Raw genomic sequence first — 24644 nt, 5'->3', positions numbered from 1 at the left:
CTCTGAGCTGAATGCTCCTCTCTGAGGTCGAGAAACAATATTTTGTATCTTAAAATGGTTATTCAGCAGGGGTAACAGAAAAGCAGACTAAGCATGTTTGGTACTTTGGCCAACTCGAAAGACAGTGAGCACTGTGAATGGACAAAGGAAGAGGGGTGTATGTTAGTGTCACCACTTTCCAGACTGAAGCCTAAGAGGTTAAATAAGTTGCCCAAAGCCATATGAGAGTAGGAAGTTGAACTGGAATTTAAGCCAGTTATTTCTAAGTCCAGAGTCTTCCCATTATATTGTTATCTGTAATGAACAAAAGGAACCTTAGACTGGTGACAAAACATTTTTTTTTTAATTTTCTATATTGAAAGCAGAAACAGAATCCTTATTAAGGAATTTGCCAATTCTTCTGAGTTTCATGCCTTTGCCCTAAGTTGCTCATTAGTCCTAAATGATCTATGATGATATACACATCTCATTATAACATTCTCTATCATCGGCAAGCATGTAGTGAGTACCCAAAGGGCATGAATCCCTCTACCCAGGGTAAATGAGTTTTTGTGGTCAGGTCTAACCCAGTGCTAGTTCTCATGGAACCAATAATCACTAAGTATCGCAACTCCAGTAATCAGGGGAGTGAAATTCAGAGCTTGGGAATGAGACCTCTGTCAGAATACCATTTGGAATCTCTCACACCACTGATTTCTTTCTGCCTGTGATGTTGGAGGCCCATTTTTGAAAAAGCCTTGTTTTCAGAGGTCACAATCCAGCTCATTTGGAAGAAAAGAAAAGGACCAGAGTCACGTCCAGAGTTCAGTCATTTTTACAAATATTCCACGTGATGAGGTAGCAGGGTACAGATTCTGCTGTCTACAGAAAACAAGGAGCAGTGGGACCACCTCTTTAGAGGGGTTTATGGTATTTTTCAAAGGTTTTGGCTTAGAAATGGAGGACACCCCACCTCCATCTAGATCTGTTGTATCCACAGCAGTTTGCTGCACATTAACTCCTACCATAGGATCAGTGCAGCTTCTCTGCCATGTTTATTGATTGATTTACTCCTTGATTTGACCAATATTTATTGACAGCCCGTGTGACCCAAAAGTTGGCTCAGGCACTGGGGCTTCAGCAGTCAGCATGATCACAGTCCTTGTGGAGACAAATCTGAAAAAGACATTGCAAGAGTGATAAAGGTTGAGATGCGGACGGGTAGGCTATTGTGATGCCATGTAAGGGGAGCAGCGCACCTAGTTTGAGATCTGGGGAGGCTTCCCTGAGGAAGCACAAAACATTTAAGTGAGACTCAAAAGCAAGCTCTTCAAGAGAAGAGAAAATGTGTCAAAGTTTAAGGAACCTAAAAACTGCAGAGATGGTTGGAGCACAGAGAGCTCGGGGAGGTGGCAGGATTTGGAGAGTTACAGAGGGGCCAGGAGGTAGGAGCATTACAAGCAGGATACAGAAGTTCAATTTCATCCAAAGATAATGGGTTTTACACGTCAGTGACATGATCAAATTTCAAAGATCATTCTTGAATCTAGTGTGGACTCAGTGGATTGGAGGGGAGCAACTCAAGCGACAGAACACCGTTTAGTAGTGTAAAATATTGATGACTGTGGCTTGGGCTAACAGGATAGAAATGGGGAGAGAAGGTCAGATTTGAGAGCTAATTCATACATAGAATGAATAGGATTTGGAGGTTAATCGCTACATGGAGTAAAGGAGAGGGAGGACCCAAAAATTACCCTTGGGTTCCTGATTTGAGCCTTTGGGTGGATGTGATACATTTCCTGAAATGGGGGCACTGGTGGAGCAGCAGGCTGGTTCCTCAGGACCATCTGTGTTTCTAGAACCCTGTATTATTCAAGGAGAGATTGCTCTTGGGGAACCATGGTAAACATGATGACAGGGCTCCTGTCTCATAGAGCTTACATCTGGTGGAAAATCAGACATGAAAGAGAATTATTGGAAAGAAGAAAACTTGTCATTTTCAATGATTTAATTACAATTCTGATAAGTGCCAGGAGCAAAAAAGGCAGTATTATCTGAGTGCATGTGAGAGGGAGATCTGCCCAGTTATGGTGGGGGGAGAGAACAGAGAAGATTTCCTTAAGGAAGTAACTTTTGACAAGAATTTTGAAGGATGAATTCAAAATAGCATGGGAAGAGTTTTCAGGGGAGGAGAGAAGCATTCTGCACTTTGGGAACAGCCTATGTTCAAGTCTTAGTTTATTGAATGTTCCAGGCTTCTTTCTGCCTTAAGAGAGTCCAGTGTGTCTGGAATTCAGGGAGCAAGGGGGAAAGTCACGCAAGAGGAGGCTGACAAGGTAGGAACCAGATCCTAAGAGAGGGCATGTTCAGGATTCTGGACTCTATCCTAACAACACTGAGAAGTCAGACAAGGTTTTCAAAGTAAGATGTCACTCTGAGTTCAAATTATTCAACTCTGTGATTCCAAGGGTCCTCTCTACTTATTGGGAATTCTGCAATTGCTCATTTTCTGTAAGACGAAAGGGACCATTTCATATACAGCAGCACTTATCTGGTTCCCAGTGGTGCTCAGGAGAAGGCACACTGAGGAAGATGACTGACAATTAAGCAGGTTATTTGAACATCAGATCACTTTCTAGCAGTTGTAAAAATTCAGCTAACGCCCTCACCGGCAGCAAGGGGACAGGTTGGGTGATTCTCTGCTATTCAGATCTTTCCTTGTGATCCCAATCTAAGTAAGAGTGTACCTGTGGATTAAGGAACTGGCAATCCTTGCCCATGCCTCCGATTTTCCATTGGATTCAGGGTCATCTGCAGTAGACTATCACTGGAAGAGACAGTGTCCCATCGCTCCCTCCTAGCTCCACCACCACTGAGAGCTGCTGCCCAGTCGCTGACTGCTGTCCCTCTCCCCATAACCCGCATTCTTGAGTAGGTCAAAGATAACTGTTACTGTACTAGCAGCAGTGAATGGCAGCCACAGCCAAATTCCCAGAAAAGATTGGCTGCTTCTTTTTCTCCTAACTAACCCAGTGGATCCCATCGGCTGAGAGCGTCTGCAGGTACCAAACAGTGGTTTATTAACGGGCATATTGTGATGGCTCTCCATGCTTTCATCCAGAGGCCTCTAAACACTTGGCCAACTTTGTCCCTGTCCTCTTACCTCATCACCATTTAAGCATCCTCATACGTAGCCATCATCCCAGAGGCTGTCACCACAGCACCACCTCTGAAATCATTCCACCTAGTCCAGAAACCAACAGACACAGTATCTGGCACAGAGTAGTCCTTCAATAAATGTTCATGGCAATGAATTGTTGAGTTTGGCCAGGGATGTTGGCACAATAAAACCATATTCTTACTGAGAGTGGAGGAGATTTTTTTAAAAGACCGTGACTGCTTAATATTTAAACAAACTGTTCACTGTTTCAACTACGGCATTTTTCTGCCGAATGGAGAAACTGAGCAGAAACAGGTTTACAGTCAAGCATTGGGCTTCCATATGGCTGAGTGTGACAAATGATGTCATTTATCACAGATATGCTAGTCGCCAGCAGAATGATGAATGGTTCCACATGCAGGTTGAAAACAGTGGTTTCTCTTTTCTGATGCTCTTTTTTTTTTTTTTTAATATTTTATTCTAGGGCCGGCCAACTGTAAGTTACCAGGCTTACAAGCCATCCATTGCTGGGAAAGAGGTCTTGTCTGGGTGGGAATTAGTAGTGGCAGCAATGGCATGATGGTTTCTCTCTCTCATGCACACATTATCTCTGAATTTGGCATTGCTTTTCAGGAGTGGCCATAGTGGATACCCTTCGATGAGTCCACTCTCCCCCCAGGAAATATTCCAGTTGGCTTGTATGGACCCAGCAGATGACGGACAGTTCCAGGAACAGCAGTCTCTGGTGAATGAGTGATTTGCATGTCCTCAAAAATACTTCCTTGGCTTCCTGATCCCTCCCATTCTCATTTCAAAATTTTATTTCATAGCCACGATCCATCAGGAAAACCCTCTCTGATAGTCCCACCAATTACCCTGGGAGTTTCCTGCCATCTCCCCTTTCGTAGCTGAGTTTCTCATGTTCTCGGACAAATACTCACCCTTCAGGTTTTACAATCCCAGTGCAGGAATTTATATTGCTTCAGGCCAAGCCCTCTTAATGTATGCCCTGATCATCAAATGTAGAAGCAAAAGTCACAAATAAAATCTTACCTTTGATAGGATAGAGAGCCTCAGGATGAATCATCAAAGAATGAGTGCCACCCATGGGGCAGTTTCGTGGAGCCAGGTACTGCTTAGGGGAACACAGGAATGCCACATGCCAGTCTATTAGCAGTGCCCGCCTCCTGATGAACTCGGGTAGCATGTGCAACAGTGACTAGTTGTCCACCAAGAGACACAGAAGAGTCTCTTACCTCTGCTTTATGTGGGTTCAGGCAAATTGGCCCTTTTGCTCACAATTCCACAAGGTCAAATACATTCTATGAGGTCCCTAAAATCACTCTCCTGATCCTAAACTTTTTACTAGCATAAATGATAAAATTCCCCAGAAATCTATTGAATCAAGTTTAAGCTTGGAGAAGAGAGGGCCGATTCAACTTTAGGTTTTGCTAATATGAAGCTAGAATCTGATTCCCAAAGAGAATAGACTTTACAATTATTGTTAGTTTAGGAGTCGTGAGATCAAGTTCCCTCCTGAGCTTGTAATTGAAGCCCAAGTGTCTATTGGCCTGGAGAGAAAAAGACAAAAGCCAAGATTTGCAGAAATCCATATAGATAGCTTGTAGTAAGTGAGTTCCATGTCATTTTGATTATAATTCATCTGGTTTTTTCTCTCCCCTTCATTTCTCTCCTGACCTCTCCCCACTGCTACTGTGTACTGGTCCTGTGTACCCCAGAGCCATCCTGAATGGATAACGCCTGTGGAGTGCATGTCTAATGGAATGGGTACCCTTCAGAGGGGGCAAAACACTCTACTGGCTCAAACAAGTGGGTGCTTCCATCTCCTGTGACTCCTGACACAGGGAATTGTGCATATTTGTGTTGGGGAGACAGCTAGAACAGATCCCCCCAGTGTATGAGTGATTGCCTGAGGGTGTTCTTGGTAAGGCGGGTAGGAATCCATGGAATAATTCCTTGCCTTCCTCTGAGTAACTTAGCACCAAGACCTGGGGAATAATTGGTACAGATAGTTTGATTCTTGAAAAGCCCTCTGGGCACTTTATAGCTTGTCTGCCTGGTGGTGTGTCTGGTGGGAAAATCTCAATAACATGTCCTCTCTTTCACAGGAAGCCTTTCTTTCTTACGTCATCGTTTCTGCGGGTTCCCCAGGGCTGAGCCGTAGTGCCAGGACTTTTGGATATGTGTTCATCTCATTGTCAGTACTGGTGTCTGTAATTCAATTCAGGTGTCAGCTCGTGCTACACCCTTACCACTGTGTACTCCTGCCCATCACTCGGGGCCCCCTGCTCTACATCCTGAGGCGTGGCCATGATTTGTGTGTGGCATACGGAGTGTATGTGTCTTGCACCACCTCTGACACCCATAGATTGCAGTGTTGTTACCACATCTGTTTCGAGTCAGACCTGTGTGCCATAGAACATGTGCTGCAAAGACTATAACTTCCTCAAGTGCACACATCACACGTCCTGGGAAGCCAGTCCACCCATTCCCACCGGGAACCACTCAGCCAAATGTTCCTGGAGGCTGTGGGGGGGTCTCGGGCACCCTTTCCTTTAGCAGTGCCCTACTCAGATACCCAGGTTTTTAGGGTGTCACTTCCTAAATATAAAATAGCTTTTTTTCTGGTGTAATCTCCAGATGTTCAAGATGTTCCTAGGTCTCCTTGGTGGCTAAGGCAGCTCCACTCTTTATGCAGTGACACTACCTATCTGTATAGAGTGCCTACATTTGCTAAACTAATGTTCTTTAAACAGGAAAATAACATGCAAGAGTTAGACAGTACCTTAGGGCTTTTCAGTGCAACCTTCTAATGCTCCAGAGTGGCACCGTGCTGTACAAGAGCCACTGCCCACGTGTGGCAATGGAGCACTTGAAATGTGACTAGTCCACATTGAGATGTGCTATATTTATTACATGTGGACATGAGAATATTTGGATATAGTGAATTAAATAAAATATATTAAATTTCATGTCTTTTTATGATTTCTGTTGGACTGCCCTAGAGCACCCCTGGCAGGTGGCCACCCACCGCATTTTTTGGGTGGGTTCAATCATAAGAAAACTTAACTAATAAAATCGTGTGTCTTAGGTTTGAGGAGATATATTTGACATCAGAAATTGGTGACTTTCCTTAGAAGACTGGTTCCTATTTAAATAATTGATAAATGCCTTCTTCAGATTAAAAGAATAAACCCAACACAACCAACTCTCAGAAAGTAAACTTCACGTATCTAAAACATATTATGCCCAATAATGTTTGTTTTACAAAGCTATCAAATCTGAAGCATTTTTAGTGGTAAAGAAGATGACACTTGACTAGAAAAGACGGTCTTTACCTCTCAATCCCAGTTAGAGCTTTCTGTTTGGACATCTGGGGTACCACTTATGTGCACACATAAACACACATGTATCTACACATACAACTGAGACCTTAAAGATGCAAGTCTTTCTTCTAAAAGCCATTCTTGGTTTGGAGGAGGCAGAATCATTCACTGGAGGTGAGAAGCAATGAGATGGACCAGGTCCCACAAGCTTGGCTGTGTGTTTATTTCCAGGAGCCAGAGGTTAGTGAATTTAAAAGCGTGCAGCCCTCTAACCATGGCATCTACCTTCCTTCGGACACCCAGGAGCATGCGGGATCTGGGAGGGCATCCTCTATGCCACGCCTGACTGTGGATCCCCAGGTAAAAAGCAACCACCACCTACCATACGCAGTGGCATCTTGGGCTCTATTGAATTGGTGGGTTATGAAAAAACAGCTGATATTTTCAGGTGAGCCCCTGACTTGCCCCCACCCCTTCTATAGAAGCAAAACCCAGCTTGTGGGCCTTCTCTGTAGAGCCATCTCCTCCACAATGTGTTTTCAGTGAAGTGCTAACCACGACAGCCTAGCCAGCAAGATGGCGTAACTCCCTCTGGATGGACTCAGCATCCTCAAGACTCAACCAGCCATGCAAGAAATATTTTCCAGCATTTTCCTTGTGTATTTTTCCTTCCTTTCCTGGCTCCTCCAGCACATATGCAGTTACTTACACACACAGCTCTGTGTCAGGACTGTCTGTCCTAAGCAGTGCAGGCCACGCCTCATTTCTTTGTCTGTTTTCCTGGTTTCCTTTTTCTGTCTGTCTGTCTTACATCAACTTTTGACAGAGACAAGAAGTTTTTGTGAATCCGTTTTAACATCTGTGGCAAATCTAAATGCCGGAGTTTAGGTGGGGCTAGGGTGGGACTGGCGCGAGAGAGAGAGCAATGCATTCTTAGCAGCTGTTCAGTTACAAGCTCTCCTCAGCCTTCATGCTATAGGGCAGGGCCTTCTCTGATGAGGGCAAAACACAAAAGCAAAGCCGTGCTTCTTTCATGGTGTAGACTTTTGGACAATTGTCCTCACATAGTTCAAAGTTCACTGAAGGTCCTGGCTGAGCCCCTGTGGGATGTGGCTCTCTGGGAAGTTTGCAGAGTACACGCAGCTGCTTGCTCTCCTGAGCATAAAGAGAAGACTCTGGACCAGTCCCAGTGACTGTGTTAACATAACGTAAAGACAGTTTCCAGAACAACCTCCTCCAGCTGAGGTCTGAGCAAGAGGGATTCAAGGGAGGTTGCAATTTGCCATCTTCAGCAATCTCAATCCCACTTCTTCCTGACCTGTAGACCCTTTCAGTAATTAATCCAGATGTTGTGTTCCTCTGGGGGCTCATCTTTCCAGGTGGTGACAGACCCCAGCTCCATGAGACGATCATTTTCCACTATTCGGGATAAGCGTTCCAATTCCTCATGGTTGGAGGAATTCTCCATGGAACGAAGCAGTGAAAACACCTACAAGTCACGTCGCCGGAGTTACCACTCCTCCCTCAGGCTGTCAGCCCATCGCCTGAACTCTGACTCAGGTGAGGAAGCCTTACAGGTGGATTCTGACAAGGGCTGCAAATCTCTGGAACAGAATGCAGATAACCACACAGGTTGAGGAGAGCTGAAGGAAGGAAGAGTGCTCCTTACCAAAGGGGATCCTCTGTCTGACTCACATCATGAAACAAGGTCGCAAAGCCTTCTGTGTTCATCACAAAGGCTGGTGAGATTCCTTTCTTCCAGGGTAGGACTAGAGAAGTCATTAAAACTGGGATTTTTCAGGTGGCTGTCTGCAAAACCCCTGGGGTCCCTTAGGAATGTATTTGAGACCCCCTGGCAGGGGCAGGGGGCTCTAACCCCAACTCCACTTCCATCCAAATAGTGCTACCTGAAATTATGGATTGGAGTTTTGTTTTTTAAGGAGAAAAGGCATACTGATAGAAACAGAAAATCTTTAGTCTGCTTCAAACTCTTTATTTTACTAGATGAGAAAACAGATGAAAAAGCAGTGACATGCCCCATAGAAGAGAGCCAGGAAGAGGCAGAAATGGGACTAGAAGTGAAAATCCTTTGACTGCAATCCCAGGATGCTCACCCTGGCATTACATTAGCTCTGTCATTATTTAATTCACAGCAACTTCTCAATTCCCTCCTACTGGTGCCATCTTTCCCCTAAAAAGTCCCATTCTCATGTTTAGGACGTAGAGAATCCCTGGGCCGTATTGTTGGCAAAGATTCTGTCTTAATTGTATCTCGTGTAAACGGAAGCAGAAGAGAACCAATTAACATACACGTCTTTCCCGTGGCAACTTGCATATTCCCCGCTTCACAAGAGGGTAATTTTCCAACCTCCTGCCTCCCTTTCAGATCACCTGTTGACGTGCCTGGAAAAGCCAGGATTCTTTAGGGTCCAGTCCCAGGCTGTAAGACTTCTCTTTATATTTAGTGGCCAATATGGTTGGAGTCCTGATCGGTGCTTTTCTTATATCTCACAGGCCACAAGTCCGACACCCACCGCTCAGGGGGCAGAGAGCGGGGACGATCGAAAGAGCGAAAGCATCTTCTCTCTCCTGATGTCTCCCGCTGCAACTCAGAGGAGCGAGGGACCCAGGCCGACTGGGAGTCCCCAGAGCGTCGTCAGTCCAGGTCTCCCAGTGAGGGCAGATCACAGACCCCCAACAGACAGGTGAGCATAGAGAGGAAGCTGAGCCTGTGCAGAAAGACAGGGAAGGGTGGTCTGTTAACATTAGGTGCAAAATGTGGGCATCCAGCCCCCACACAGACCTCCAGTTTCACAGGAAACTACATCCACTGGGCGTAGAGTTTGGCTACTTAATGCTTGTTACTCGGAAATTATATGAATTCACATAAAACCAGATAGTCCCCCAAGAAAGACAATGGTGTCTAGAGGTCATTCCACGAATCTCACAAATAAGTTCACGAATGTCTCAGCCAGATTTTGGAGGAAAGGATGGTCCTTTGGCTGGAAAAGTATCTTAGATCAGTCGCCTGATCCTTAGTGTTAGTTGGAATGGTGATTCACCTCTTAGCACAGGATTCATGTCGGATGGATTCAGCCTCATTTACCTAGCTTCCAGCCATCCCAAGAGGAAGACTGCCTCTCCTTCTGGCCTGTTGCTGAAACACCAGCCTAGGCCTGAGAAATAACTAGCAGAGTGGTGTGGAAACATTCTCTGGCCCTGTTTTCCTCCTTGCTACCGCCCCTCATGCCCATCCCTGCCTCTCTCAAGGCTGTCAGAGCCCAGGTGGCCCCACTCAACAATGAGCAGTGGGAAAGAGAGAGAGACTGCTACAGCAGACTTTAGAGACAGAGGCAGGGGAGACGTTTACTTCTAAAGCAGTGGTTTTCGAGTTTTGCTACAGAACAGTGACCTATAGCTTGTTATAACTGCACGTTCCTGGGACCTCAAGGATTCTGTTTCAGGGGTGAGACCCGCTGAAAAGTAAAACCCAGAAATCTGCATTTGGCAGGACCAGGTGGCTCATAGGTCACACATACCTTGAGAAACACCATCCTGGAGGTCCGTGTCCCATCACCTGGGCTCAGGGATGCTTGGGAATAGGTGAACCAGTCAAGTAAGGCCTGACCCAGCAAATGAGTGTGCTGGGCTTCGAGGCTGAGTTAACCTCAGCAAGCCACCGAAAACATGGAGGCAAGAAGTGAAGATGAGGGAAAGTATTTGCCACCTACTTCCCAAGAAAGGTTTCTTAGACAGAGCGACTCCAGAGCGTCTTTCACCCTTCATGTAGTCATCTTAAAAGTTTCAAGTCTTTCTTCAGTGTGCCAGTTGTTACATGTATACAGCTTCCGGATCCTTGCTACTCAATGTTTGTTCCATGGACCAACAGCACCAGCAACACCTGGGAGCTTGTTAGAAATGCGGAATCTCAGACCTCACCTCAGACCTGCGGAGCCTGCATCTGCTGTTTAACAAGATCCCCAGAGAATTACATGCATATTAAAATTTGACGTGCCTTGGTCTAGGTGGTATTGACGACTCAGTCTCCTTTAATCCATGTGCCCCTGAGTGGATATGACTTGTAGCAGAGGGGACTCCCACTTGGGTCTCCCCCCCCCAGAATTCAGACTCAAAGGGCTCTCTGTAAGAAGGGTTAGGGACCTTAACAGGATCCCAAATGGGGGTCGTGCCAAACCCAGTCTAACATGCCATGTCTCTCCTGCCATACAGGGCACGGGCTCCCTGAGTGAAAGCTCCATCCCCTCCGTCTCTGACACCAGCACCCCAAGACGGAGTCGTCGGCAGCTCCCACCAGTCCCTCCTAAGCCTCGGCCCCTCCTCTCCTACAGCTCCCTGATACGACAACACACCGGGAGCATCTCGCCACCCGCTGATGGGAGTGAGGGTGGCTCCCCACTGGCCTCCCAAGCTCTGGAGAGCAACGACGCTATCCTGACCGAGTCTTCCAACTCCTGGCACGCACAGCAGGGCCCACACTCCTCCCCACAGCGCTACATCTCCGAGCCCTACCTGGCCCTGCACGAAGACTCCCATGCCTCGGACTGTGGCGAGGAGGAGACGCTTACCTTTGAAGCAGCTGTGGCTACCAGCCTGGGCCGTTCCAACACCATCGGCTCAGCCCCGCCCCTGCGGCACAGCTGGCAGATGCCCAATGGGCACTATCGGCGGCGGAGGCGTGGGGGGCCGGGGCCAGGCGTGATGTGTGGAGCTGTCAGCGACCTCCTGAGCGACACAGAAGAAGACGACAAATGCTAGAGGCTGCTCCCCCCTCCGATGCATGCTCTTCTCTCACACGGAGAAAACCAAGACCGAATTGGGAAGCCAGTGCGGCCCGGGGGGGAGGAAGAGGGAGGAGGAAGATGGAAGGACACCATGCATTATCAGAGAAGAAGGAAAGGACAAAAGGAAAACCAGTCAAACCCACCAAATTGCTTTATTTCCCTTTGCAAGACGGGCACTGCCATAGTTCTGCCTCTTTGCTGGGGAAAGAAAATACCGGATGGTTATTCCCATGGGAGAAGAGACACGAGGATGGCTTTGCTTCCCCTTGCCCCTTCCCACTTTTCTAAAAGCCGTGGAGGGATTGAGCTGGCCTGTGTCTACGCCCATTGCCCTGAGAAGCCTGGAAGACTTTCTGGCTCTTAAGTGGGGAGCCGTGGAGACTCGGAGGGGAATCTCCTCCCTCACCAGCTCTTGCTCTTCAGCCAGCACCACTGCCACCAGGGCAACTGCAGCAGCATCTCATGCGTTATCTTGTGGCTTGCTTCCCCCAAAGAAGCACAGGCTAAGTTCAGGAGCATTGGATGCCAGGGGGAGGAGGTGGGGAGGGAGGGAGGAAAGAGCTGAAGTGGAAGGGGTCAGGGTGCTGTGGTAGCAGCAGCAAGGGCTGGTCTGGATGAGCAAAGCCATAGCCGAGCAGTCCACAATGTGGAGGAGAAGGGCAAGGAGACAGAGCACTGGTTGTGCTGGTGGATACAGACCTGTCTCTGAAGCCTGTCGCCCACTCAGTAGGTGCTGTGTTAGGATAGGCCAAGGAGGTCCCCCAGGGTCCACAGGTGCCTGAGGCTCCGTAAGGGTGATATTTTAAAAGCATTTAACAACCTGTATGGCCAGGGCACCAGCTGATGAGAGTGGAGTCTGGCCTTAGTGCTGGAGCCCCCAGGCTATGCCGGGCCTCAGCCCTGCACATGCTGGTCATGGGGGAACGCTGAGGGTGGGGTAAGTATGGCAGGGGGTCACTTAAGGGACTCACGGTAGAATGTTTTCCAGCCCTTATAGAAGTATGTGAAACAGCGCTACGGTCGGAACCAGCAAACAAACACTGGCTGAATGTCAGCCCAGACTCTGGTCCAGGAGGCAGCAGCCTCTCTGCTGGGCAGCAAGGCCAGTGCTGTGCCAAGCCCAGGGAGGCCAAGTGCCAGCGGCCCGGCCTTCACTGCCACTCCTTGAGAGGGCAGCACACACATATCCAAGATGGGCCACACATCCCTTCGTAGGGACTTCAGTAGAGAAGGGAACGGTCGACAGCCAGAAACAAGAGAAGCCTCAATGAGAGAGTCAGTCTGAGTTTACCGAGGGACCCTTGGTCTAGCAGCTTCTGCAGCTGGTGGTGGTGGAGGGTCAGTTCGTCAGGATGCTTTAAGGTGGTTAGTAAATATACCTCAGCTTAGACCTGGACTGCTCCTTCTAGCAAAGCAAGCTCTGATGGGGCCTAATCATACAACGTGACAAGACTGGGGCCCCAGGGGCCCTGAATATTTCCCTGGGCCAAGATTGGGCTTCCCCCCTCCTCCCCCAGAGTAAGAGCTGGGCAGAAGACAGCCTCAGGCCATGATGTCATTCCTAAACCCCCAAACTCAGAAGCATTGACAAAAAGAGAATCCTGCCTGGGCTAATGAGCACTCCTTTAGCATAGATCATCCATTCAGTGGAACACATCACTGTCTTTATCTGGTGGCGATGCACCATCCCCTTAAGTCCCTCCCCAGTCCCCCAGCACCATCACAGTAGCTAGAAGGATCCCCTGGAGAGGGGTGCCAGGCAGGGCCCTCGTTTCCCAGCCAGGAACAGATGGAGCCTGCCTCACAGGACCCTCTGTAGGGAAACTCGGAAGCCTGTGGACTGAGATCACAGTGGATAAACACTCTTTTTATCCTCCTCCAGCCCAGACTCCACCTCTTGGGTAGGAGCTGTTGCAAGGAGCCTCTTTTTTATGAAGTTTTTTTCTTTTTTTGGTTGAAATAGAAATAAGGCATAGCTGTATCAGCCCTGAAAAGCCAAATACAACCACGTGGCTGCAGAATCATTTGTCATGGCCCTGCCTTCTCTTCTAGAAATTGATGGAGCTTCATGACCCACGGTCAGCCCCCAAACCAAAGCAGTCCCAGGGCAGGAGATCAGTGAGTCAGAGACAGAAGCCTCCCACTCCCAGACCCTCTTCCATCTCCATTTTCCCCTCCCACTCAGCACTGTGCTCGGGAGTAGCTGGGAATGTGAATGTGACTAGATAAACACCCCGATGCTAACGGGTGTGGTTGTTATATAAGGCTGACGCTGGGCCGGGTATTGTTTCTAAGGTTTCCTCTGTTCAGCGTCATTTCATGCCAAAGGGCTGCTATGGGCTGCTTTGTGGCACAAAATTGCTTTCTTCTACCTTGGAAAGGAAGCTTTCCCCAGGGACAGGCCTAATGACAGGACAACCATCCCGATCCAGCGAGTCGATTGCATTGTGTTTTGAGAAAGGGAATTGAAGAGATACCTTGTGCCGTAGGCTGGCAGAGCAATTACCAGAAATGGAATTTGCCTGCAAACAACATTACGAACACTACATTTACTGTGCCAGGAAACCTTCCTGGACACCTGAACTCCTTACACATGTACATACGGGCATTGAATCCCGAATACAGTGGCGTAAAGCACTGTAGATGCGGTCCCCTGACCAAGCACCCAGACTCTTCTAGAGCTGGTGAACTTAGGAACTCATTTCTTTTATTCAACTTCCCCTGACCAAGAAATCAGGTTTCTTATCCCTTAGCCTGCATTTACTCTTCTATTAAGAACAGAAAATAAATGACAATTTTCTGTTAAGTCACGGAACTCATCATTATCATAATCTTCCAACAGTTTCCTTCTGCCTCTGAATAAATATAAACTCCAGCCTTCCCACTAATAGCTGACCAGGACATCCCTTCCTAGGCATCAGCTTCTGCCTCTTTTTTTCCCTTGAAAAGAGGCCCCTTTAGATCTTAAAATTCAGGCTTCTCTTTGGATGAAAAAGTATGGCAGCATCTTGAGAAATGCCAAGCAAAACAGGACGACTCCCAGTGTTCGAGCTGCACAGCCTGATTAACCTTAGCACCGTAGGTCCCCCCGGGAGACTCTTTAGCTGTATGTCCAGTTTCCCCTGCTAATGTTAGTCTTCAGCATCTCTTCAAAAGAAGGAAGGAAAGAGAGGGAGGGGGAAAAAAAGAGAGGAGAAGGAAAAGAAAAGAAACCAAGGCAGGGAGATGTTCTAACTAGATTGGTGTTTAGATAACTAACTCTTCTCTTCACTAAAGGCTCCAGATAGACCTCTGGTGGGGAATTCACGTCTCTGTCTCGTTCTGTGTGTGTGGTCTCCTTCTCTCAATCAGCAAGAGGGCAGGTGACAGGAGGCCTTCCAATGTGGCTCTAGGCCTGCAAGCTGAGGGCAGGATGGGATTACCTGCACCGTAAATGGGGGTGTCTTGAGTGTCTCCCAGGTTCCAAGTGAGCCATGAATACAATTGCCCAATGTGGGGCTGTCCACTCTTCTAGCTGAAGAATCTGTTTCTATTCTGGGCTTCACTTTTGCTCCCCACTCGATGTCCCTATGGGGTACTGAGATCACTGAGAACATTTCTCTGAAGCTGAACTCCAGATGTTCTGGACTTTGCCCTCCCTTAACTCTGGGACCACAGGTGAAGACCCCATATTCCTCCACTGAGCCAGCATCTCCCTTGCCCACACACATCCTCCCCCCATGCAGCCTTCGTGATGAGCCTGAGTGTCCTCTGCCCCCTGTACTCCCATCTCCGCCCTTGTTTTGTTGCATGTTAGCATTGACCCAACTCCTGAGATGGTTAAATCTGCCCAATCCAAGCTTATTTGCTGTGGGGGAATGCTTCATTCTCATGAAACAGAGTTGGGAACCCACCAGGTGATATTCGCAAGATGATCTGAAAGAGGGTAAGGTGCAGGACTGTTGGGGTGTGTAGAGGAGTGTGTATGAATTGTCCACAAACTCAATGAAAGCCCACTGCAGGGAAATTAGGTCTCTCCCGGCATAATGGAACAAAACTGAGTAAGTTTTGTTTTTTAAAGAAAGTTCTCAATTTTCAATACATCCTATTTCTGAAGCCTGCTCTGGATGCTCATTTTTGGACAGAATATTTCTTTAGTGGGTTGAGCCAGCGATAAGTTGAGAGATTCTTTAATTTCTCAGCTCAGCTATAATATATAAATATTATGAGATTGTATTTTTTTAAAGGCATATGTATAGCAGGAGGGGAGCTGATAGTCACCTACCTTGCAGAGATTTTGTGAGACTTGAAGGTTAAGGAACTTTCACTGCTGTTTTTATCAGTTTCACATCTGTTAGGTTTTGAGACACTCAATGCCTGGTGCCGGTGTGCAAAGAATCATGGTGAGGAGAGGTGTTTCCATGCCTTGGAGTAGATTCTTCCTCACTCACTTCTCACCCATCCTGTCCCCCCTTCCCTTCTGGATTCCAGGGTATTGAGCACCATCCAGGCGTTCAGGGGAGGACTTTATGATGCAGGAAAGAAGGAAGAAGTGGGCCTCTTGCAAATAGCCAGTCAGGGCATGATGGTTGAACTCAAGACAAGAGCCCCATAAGGAATCAGGTCCAGATTTGGGTAATTATATCCACATGGAGACTCTTACTTTAACAAAAGCTAAACAAAATTAACTCAGGAGTTATGACCTAATCTTTCCATGAGGTGATCAGAGGAGATCCCGTGTTAATAAGCACTGCCTACATCTGCAGCTTTATCTTCCTGACTTTTGGTTTTCTCCTCTCTGAATCACGCAGTACATTGTAGCTGGGTCTAACCCAACAGAGCAGTGGCCAATGGCTTCTCTGTTGGCTGCAGTGGCAGACTCAGCTACAGAAAGACTGCTGGGGGGATTTGTCAGCTGTCATGTGCTGCAACTCACTCAGTCAGAAAATACAGATGTACCCCTTGCAGGCACAAAAGACTAGGAACAGAAAAAACTATCTTTGGTTTCTGATGGCCATCTTTTCCTTCCCTTGAATCCTTTCTGCTTTGACCCTCTGAGACTTATGCGTCCCAGAGAGAGCACTCCAAACCAAAGATAACGGATTCGTAGATTGTCCCAAACCACCCAAAGGGCCTGGAAAGCTTCTCTTAACAAAACTCAAGCCAGTAGCTTGAGAAGTGAAAGGGGTACTCACAGCGGAGTCTCATCACATTGCTGGTGATGCCAAGCCACCCCAAACTGCACTTCTCTTTTTGTAGTGTTGCTTTCTTCCACTCCCTCCTCCCATGCTAGAAGTAGGGAGGATAGTATCGTCACCTTTTAAATGCAAAAAGAGATTTTATAATAAGCCATGCTACTATGTGAATACATTATTATTGAATTCCTATTTCTGGGAGTTTGAAGAGTTGAGTAGATCAGGTAAAAAGAGGCAAGGGGATTTATGTTTCTTTTTATTTGGGTTTTTTTCTTTGTTCAGTTGGGTTTTTTGCAGCAGACCTGCTCTAGAGCAGCAGAGAAGGATAAACATGTGCTCCGCAGTATTTCTGAATTAGCTTCTCTTTAGGAGTTAATTTCCATCAAATTTAATGATGTGATATTTGAGTCAAAAATCTGAGGTTACGCATTACCAGCTCCATCTTCTCTGGTTTCCTTTTTGTCTTTCTCCTTCTAAGTCAACCTCTATCTCTTGTTTTTTTGTCCATATCTCTGTCCCTTCTCCTTCTAGGGATTTAAAATATAATCTAGATTAATGAAAAACTTTCTGAAAACTTCAGTGAAAGCCAAGGAAATAATCAAATGGATATAGAATTTTTTCAGGACATTTTTAACCAATAAATACAAAATTTGTGTGTTTTCTCTTGATGAGAAGATAAAAATTTTAAAGAGTGTAGTAATCTGGTAAATGAAAATTATTGGGAGTCAAAATAATCAATTACATTCCAGCCTTCTGGAATTCTACTTCACAAATACTAACTTGTGCCTTCAGCAAGGCCACTACACCTCTCTACTTTCTTTCCCTGTTTAGGAAAATTGAAATACTAATGCTGAGCTAGTTCATGGGTGTGTCAAGTGTTTGTAAGTAAGTTAATAACTCATCATTTAAAGCGCTTAGTCTCCACAAATCAATTTAGAAAAACCTTCACTTCTTCTATCCCATTAAGCACCTATGAATTTCTTGGCATTGCTATAAGCAATTTTTTTGAAGAAACTTCATGTTTAATGGAACCTGAATCCAGGATTTGCTTTAATTTCACACTCTATTCTTCCCATCTTCCCTTCTTCCTTAGCTTTCCAATAACAACAACAAAATGTAGACTTTTTTTTTTTTTCAATCCAGGAAGGAATTTGAGTTTCCAAGCTCAGAGCTTCCTGGGCTCTTCTCTCTGTGGATACCTCAGGCAATCTTAGATCAAATACCCACAAGCCGATACTTAACAATCCTCACTGAGACCTTGTCTCCTACTCAGCACTGGAAATCTGAATGAGTCTTTTCTCTCTCTCTCTCTTTGTTCTGCCAGTGTGTCAGAAGAGTGGATTGCTCTCTATATTCTGGAGCCTGATCCCAGAATTTGTACCAGATAGTGCCACTTTCTTCTCAGTTCACTCAGATTAGGGCCCCAAAACTGAAGGGAAGCTAAATCAGTCAAACCTGCCAAATCCAAATTTGACCTATTTGGTGACTCAATTTTCTTTCCAGTGTTCTGATTTCTTATAGTGATGACCTGCATCACACAAGAACCGCCACTCAAAGCAAGTCTATTAGAAATCTTTATAAGGGATGAGCAGGAAAAACACACTCCAAAATTTTAAAGTGCCATTAATCAATTTTTAAAAATAAAGGTAATATGAAATGAGGGCTAAACAATGTAATCTCAACTGCCAATTAAAGTACATGGTAGTTCTGGTCTTAGTACATTTGATATGGAGCTGTATAACATTCAGCACGTCCCAGCAGATTTAGTAAAAACATAGGTATTGAATTTTAATGGCTACCAATGGGATATATACTTACCCTGCAGGCAGAACTTCAATCAGTGTTTTTATATCCTGGCATTTTGTGACCAAGCCAAAATTTATACAAAGCCACCGTAAGTGCTGCAATTGCAGAGGAACCTCCCTCTTGGTGACATTAGAGAGCAGTCCAACTCCACTCAAACTGAGTCCAAGATTTGGAACTCACCAAGAAAAACAAATGGAGGAGAAAAACCTAGTGTGTGGCATTTCACAGCTGGCACAACTGGAGTAGAGGCTAGGAAGTCAAACTGTAGAACAAAGACAAGGTGGAGGTGGGAAATACCAGCTAGTCCCAGGAAGAGGAAGGCTCAGAGGGGTGTGTCCTGGGATCCTCTTTTATACTAGATCACGGTAAACTTGTTAGTGTGATACTGGATGCAGAGGGGTTCTTCCCTTAAACTCACCTAGCGTGGTGGATTTGAAGGCCTCAGGAGATTCACAGAGCCCCAAAAAACTTTTTCAGACCTGGGAGATGGAGAGAAAAGAGGTTCTTGTTTTAAAGCAGCTCGAAGACGATCTCTATGACTGGCAACTCTTCAATTTAGTAGTGCCAATGCTGGAGAGATTTCACTGATCTTCCTAGTGGTACCAGTGCCACAGGAGGGGAGAGGGGCGGCAAGTGGGACAGGGGACAAGTTTTATTGGGAAGAGATTTCAAACTCGGCAGGATGCACCGGTACTAGCCTCAAAGGATAGCGTTACAAGGATAGTGAACGATGGGGTGTCCAGGCCATGCCCTCTGTTCTTTGGGACCCAAGGTCAGGCCATTCCCTCCTTGAGTTGCTCTTAGAGGATGAGCATGTAAGATGGGATCAAGAGGGAAATTGGGTGCTCTGCCTTAGGCTATTAAAACGCTGCCACCTGCATTACAAAATAAGTGTGAGTGAAGGCGCTTGAGACACTTCTTAGGGGCAGCATCCACTGTGGTATGCCAGCCTGATGCCCCTTCAGTAATGGCGTTTGAATGGCAGCCAGTGCTGGCCTGCCCAGAGTATCGGTGCATCTCTCCTAAAGCCAGAGTTCAGCACTGCATGTTGACCAGGTGGATATCCTGTAACATAATGCTCGTTTGGATCCAAAAGGAAAACCATTAAAAATAAAAGAAAGATGAACAACTTTAATGTTTTCTGGGGGGGGGGCTCAAAGAAAAGAATAAATAAATAAAACCTTGTTGTAAAGAATTAATTGGCCTGATTCCCCTCACTCACTCAATTTGTTTCTTTTCTCCTAAAAAGGAAGATCATGGGAGGGAAGCCTCACCAGGACTTGGGGTAAATGGGCAGTGGCTTCTGCAGTGTGTGGTTGACATCTGCTGAGCCCAGCTAGTTATGAGGAATTCCCGAGTTTTTTCCACGTTCCAAGGACATCCTGGCCCTAGAAGATTTCCTTTTATTAAAATTGTCGGTTGTCTTGGAGGAAAGATAAAGAATAACTGGACAAACTGGTTTCCTGAAAAAGTTGCAGAGATTTTCTGATCAGAAAAATCTTATCTCTAGGTGAGGAGTTTGAAAGGAGGGAGAGAACCTCTTTATGGAGCACAGGGCATCATGACTAGAACTATAACCAGCCCCCTCTCTGAAGGAGGAGGAGGATTATGGGACAACAGCTTAGCTGCCAAATTCAGAAAGGAGCAGACTCACCAAGACTTCCAGGAGATACTGTCCATACTATATCACTCCTAATTTACCCATAATAGCTTCCTTAATCAAAGGAAAGAAGGGGGCCCACCCGGTGGTGTGGTGGTGAAGTTTGAATGCTCTGCTTTGGCGGCTCAGGGTTCACTGGTTTGGATCCCAGGCACGGACCTACACACCACTTATCAAGCCATGCTGCAGTAGGCGTCCTACATATAAAGTAGAGGAAGATGGGCATAGACGTTAGCTCAGAGCCAATCTTCTTCAGCAAAAAGGAGAAGGATTGGCAGCAGATGTTAGCTCAGGGCTAATCTTTCTCAAAAAAAAGAAAAAGAAAAAGAAAGAAGGCAGGAATCCCTGGGTCCAGTGGTCCCTTTGATTCCACTTTGAGAATAATTTTCTTCTGATTCTCCCTGAAAAAGTGTCATCTTGTAATCATAGTGTTGAGTTTATTATTTTAACCTGAACAATTCTTCTATCAATTAAATAAAAACCAGCATTCTAGGATAAGTCCCCATTTCTGCAGTTCTATCAAAGATGGCTTCTCGAGTCCTAAGATACATGATTTTATTAAGTAAGAATTTTCTCATGATCAAAACCATCCAAAAATGTGCCAGGTAGCCAGATGGCTTAGGTCCGTGGAGGATGGACTGGAAATTTCTAAGATCTTGTCCAACTCTCAGATTTGGTGTTATTTTCCCACTATAATCTCTTTCCCATGGCTTTCATCACCATTGGAGCTTGAAAGATGGAATTTGAGCAACAGTTTTCCCTAACTTCACACATTTATGGGATGACTGGTTGGTTTGGGCAAAGGTTGGTTTCTAAGGAATTTTTACATGTATTGATGATCTAATCTAGACTTTCTAATCTAGACCTTAGGTCCATAGAATTTCACAAACTAGTATACCAGGAAACACATAAAAAGAAAAATAGACTCTATTCTGAACTCCCCTCTGGTGTTTCTGTATTATGCTTCTGAGCATCTATTGGTGCCACTAATACAACATTCCTTTAACCTAAATTTTGCCTCCAGGATATTACAAACTTGTCTTTACTTGTACCATGTTCTTTTGCTAATAAGCTAGGAAAATTCCCAAACCAAAGACCAAGATTTCAGTTCCTTAAACATTTAAACACAAAATGTTAGGACTAGTCACAGGTGTATATGGTCAAGAACACCTCAAACATAAGAGCAACAAAGAAAGAAGAGAATAGAGGCTAGAAATATGAGTGCTGGAGTCAGACTCAACTGAGTTCAAATCTGTGTGCCACCATTCATTAACTGTGTGCCCTTGAGCAAGCCACCTAACCTAAAACTCACTTTCTTCATCTTTAGAATGGGAACAATAGTAGGAACTAACCTTCAGAGAGTTGTTGTACAGAGGGAACAAGTTATTGGATATAAAGAGCCGGTGTCTGTCCCATAATAAGCATTCTACAAAAGTCAGGTACCACCATCATTGTCATCATCTACACATAAAAGTACATTCCCCAAACCCCCGAAGCCCAAGAACTGAACAGAGACACCTTCTAACCAGAAGAGAGTGCTGGGTGAACGTTCCCCTCCTGTTAGTGAAACACAAGAGGACAATTTGATCCTCGAGATGGGTTTCTAAGGAAAATGGAATAAATTAGCTTTAAAAAGCAAACAAATCATTATTATATATCTATTTTTAAATAATGCCTCTACTCTTGTCTCAGAAACAAGCCCTAATTTGCTTATTCTTCACTTCCAATTTCCATATTCATTTAATAACAAAATGGGAGAAACATTAGTGGGAGACAGTAATTGTAAAACTAGCAATAAAAGTTAATGGCAACATCAAAAATACTGTACACATATAAACATAGCAATATTCAAGGCAATTTAAAATATCAAGCAACTCACAAATTAACAGCACACGTAAGTGAATCATAAATTCAGCATCAACGGCCTGTTACTCCATTAAAAGAAAGGAAAAAAAAATCAGAGTAATCCTTTTAAAAGACTGTTCCTACATGGTTAATAAAGAACTATTAGTTGATAAGGCGTCAGCTCTGGACATAAATGAATTGTGCGGTGCTTTGCAGGGGATTGCCAGGGGGAATATGCAGGATGCCACAACGGCAGAGCAACGTGAGTCAACCACTCTTAAGTCCATCTGGGAAGGGGACTCCCATGCCCCAGGGTATTGCTTCCAGATCTCTGGCCTCTGCTTTTGCGTGCAAGACCATGTGTGCATAAAAATCATACCTATAGCCTCCATCTGCTGATATTTAAATGACTCTACAACACACAGGAATCATAGAACCTAGAATGTTAGAGCAGAAAGGAGCCTAGATGTCAATTCTGGCCCAGTCTATTTCATATACAAGGGATGTGAGATTTAGAAAAACTCCAAGATGGGTTTTGCAGAGGTCAAGGAGTTTTCCTGTGAATCTGGACATCCATACTAAGCTCTTGAGGTGGCCCCAGCCATCCTAGAACAACCTTCCAAAAAGGAAGAGGGGAAGGAAGCAACAGAGAAACACCCCTGGAGGCCCTTTGTCTCAGAAGACTCCTTTGGGAATCTAATGGAAGCTGTGGACTCTCTCCCTGGAAAAGGACACAAACAAATCTGAGTCTTCACATCCCCCAGCCCCACCCCAGAGCCTGTTTCTAACCCCTGCGACAGTCCCAGGAGGTATTAGGGGAAGACTAGGCACAAAACAGAGCTATTTGCATCAAAGCAATTCACAGGAAAGAGCTGTGACAGATCAAACCGCTCAGGCCTGGAAATAAAGGATAGAATCCAGGCCCATCCCAGGCACGTTGGAAACGCTGCTTGCCTCTGCCTCCAGATCTGATGGCTTAACTTGGATGGGAGTACGGTGTGGATGGCTGGGAGGGGGTGGAGGGGGGAAGGGTACCTCATATAAATACAGCTCAGTAAATATGCTGACATAAAGCGACAGGTAGACCTGGATCCAAATCCCAGCTATGCATTGAGTAGTGACCCCAGCTCTGTGACTTAGCCTCTAACCCTTGGTTTTCTCAACTATAGCATTAGGATAACAAGACCATCCTTGCATGGTTGTATTTAGGATTAGAGATTGTACACATCTGTGTGTGTGTGCACACAGATATATATACGCACACAGAGTACCTGGCGTAGTGCCTATCATATAGCAGGCATTCAGTAAAACATGATTGCTAGTATTATGGATCCATTCACTCATTCATTAAGTGTATTAATCATGTACTATGGTGCCAAGCACTAGGTCTTCAATAGTGAACAAGCCAGGTGAAGTAGTGGCCTTGAGTTGTTGACAGCCTAATGAAAGCTACAGACAACAAAAAAAACCCACTGCACCAGAGTGTGATTCTTGTCAGGGTGGGGAACTTTCAAAGTACTGCAGAAACCCTAGGGGCAACTTGGGGAGTCAGGAATGGCTTCCTGGGAGAACTGATATTTGGGCTGAAGCCTGAAGAGTGACACAGGTTAGCTGGGCCACAAGGATGGGGGAGAGAGCACCAGGTAGAGGCGTGGGAGAAAGTAGCTTGCTATAGTTCAAGGGCAGAGCTTTGAGAGAGCATTTTAAGGGATAAACTGGAGCATTAAGGGAGAGCTCATAAACCACGTTCAGAGCTTAGCCTTCACATGACTACTGTGTTGGCAAATGGCAAGTCTTAAATCATGAGAAGACTAGACACAGACATCACTTGAGTAAGGCAAACTGAGCTTGCTTACCCAAAGGATAAAGAAGAAAGTCAGGATAGTCAGTGTACACTGCAGAGAAATAACAACATTCTCCAAGACATCCAGAGATACAAGCTTCTGGCCACCATATTCCTACACTGGGGGTACACAGCTGAAGATGACAATGTGAGTGAGCAAGAGTCACAGCAGACCCTGTGGAGGCTGAGCCATCTCCTCTAGATCCTGCTCACAAACATGACACTGAAGCCGTTCTCCATGTAGGTGAATCTGGAGAAGTGCCAGGTTATGTCTCCGCCAGTGCACCTCATTTATTTTGAAGTCACACTATGGTGACAGGGCTGTAAAGAGCAGAACCCTCAGGCTGGAGGACAGTCCCCATTTATCACCCTCAACGCCACACCCTCCCCAACCTAACACAGTCCAGCCCACATAAACCCCTGAACTGAGTGCTGCAGAGCCCAACAGGGCCCGTTTCCCAGAGCGTCTGCAAGCAATGAGGAGCCTTTCAACCTAGTGACTCTGTTTATCCCTGAGGCTTTATCCTGAGGGCAGTGAGCAGCCACTAGGTTGGTCTGAAGCAGAGGAATGACATGGTCTGATTTGTAAAAACAAAACAAAACATAACCACTTTGGCTAAAAGAAAGAGAATGGGATTTGAAGGGGAGAAATCCATTATAGTAGAGCAGCTGAGAGGGGCCTGGGCTAGGACAGCAACAGCAGAGATGGAAAAAGGGGACAGAACTGAGAAATCCATTCAGGAGAGGGATAGACATGATTTGAGACTGGATGGTGTGTCTCACTGACATATCAATCTGTGGTTTCCAACTAGTGAGCATTAAATGAGTTGAGATGGTATATCAGTTTCCTTTTGCTCCTGCAACAAATTCTACAAACTAGTGCCTTAAAATAATATAAATTTAGTCTTGATAGTTCTGGAGGTCAGAAGTCCAAAAACCAGTTTCGCTGGGCCAAAGTCAAGGTGTTAGCAGGGCTGATTCCTTCTGGAGTCTCTAAGGGAGAATTCACTTCCTTGCCTTTTTTAGCT

At 45.7% G+C, this 24644-nt stretch overlaps 1 protein-coding gene across 4 annotated transcripts in view; it reads left to right on the top strand.

Moving 5' to 3' along the window:
* CACNA1E (calcium voltage-gated channel subunit alpha1 E) overlaps positions 1 to 19481 on the top strand; it is a 370728-nt gene extending 351247 nt beyond the window's left edge. For 2 of the 4 annotated variants that reach the window (XM_044758026.2, XM_044758022.2), the window contains 5 exons: positions 3773 to 3884; positions 6718 to 6846; positions 7866 to 8046; positions 9001 to 9191; positions 10717 to 19481. In XM_044758026.2, coding sequence (XP_044613961.2) covers positions 3773 to 3884; positions 6718 to 6846; positions 7866 to 8046; positions 9001 to 9191; positions 10717 to 11262 — 1159 coding nt within the window. In that variant the 3' untranslated portion in view covers positions 11263 to 19481. The remainder of the gene's footprint in view (positions 1 to 3772; positions 3885 to 6717; positions 6847 to 7865; positions 8047 to 9000; positions 9192 to 10716) is intronic. The other 2 variants (XM_070497320.1, XM_070497319.1) reach the window with 1 other exon arrangement.
* The last annotated feature ends 5163 nt before the right edge of the window (positions 19482 to 24644 follow it).

This window comes from Equus asinus, chromosome 25 (genome assembly GCF_041296235.1).
Source record: "Equus asinus isolate D_3611 breed Donkey chromosome 25, EquAss-T2T_v2, whole genome shotgun sequence".
NCBI lineage: Eukaryota > Metazoa > Chordata > Mammalia > Perissodactyla > Equidae > Equus > Equus asinus.
The sequence above is the reverse complement of the archived record's forward strand: the minus strand, read 5'-3'. Positions and strand labels throughout refer to the sequence as shown.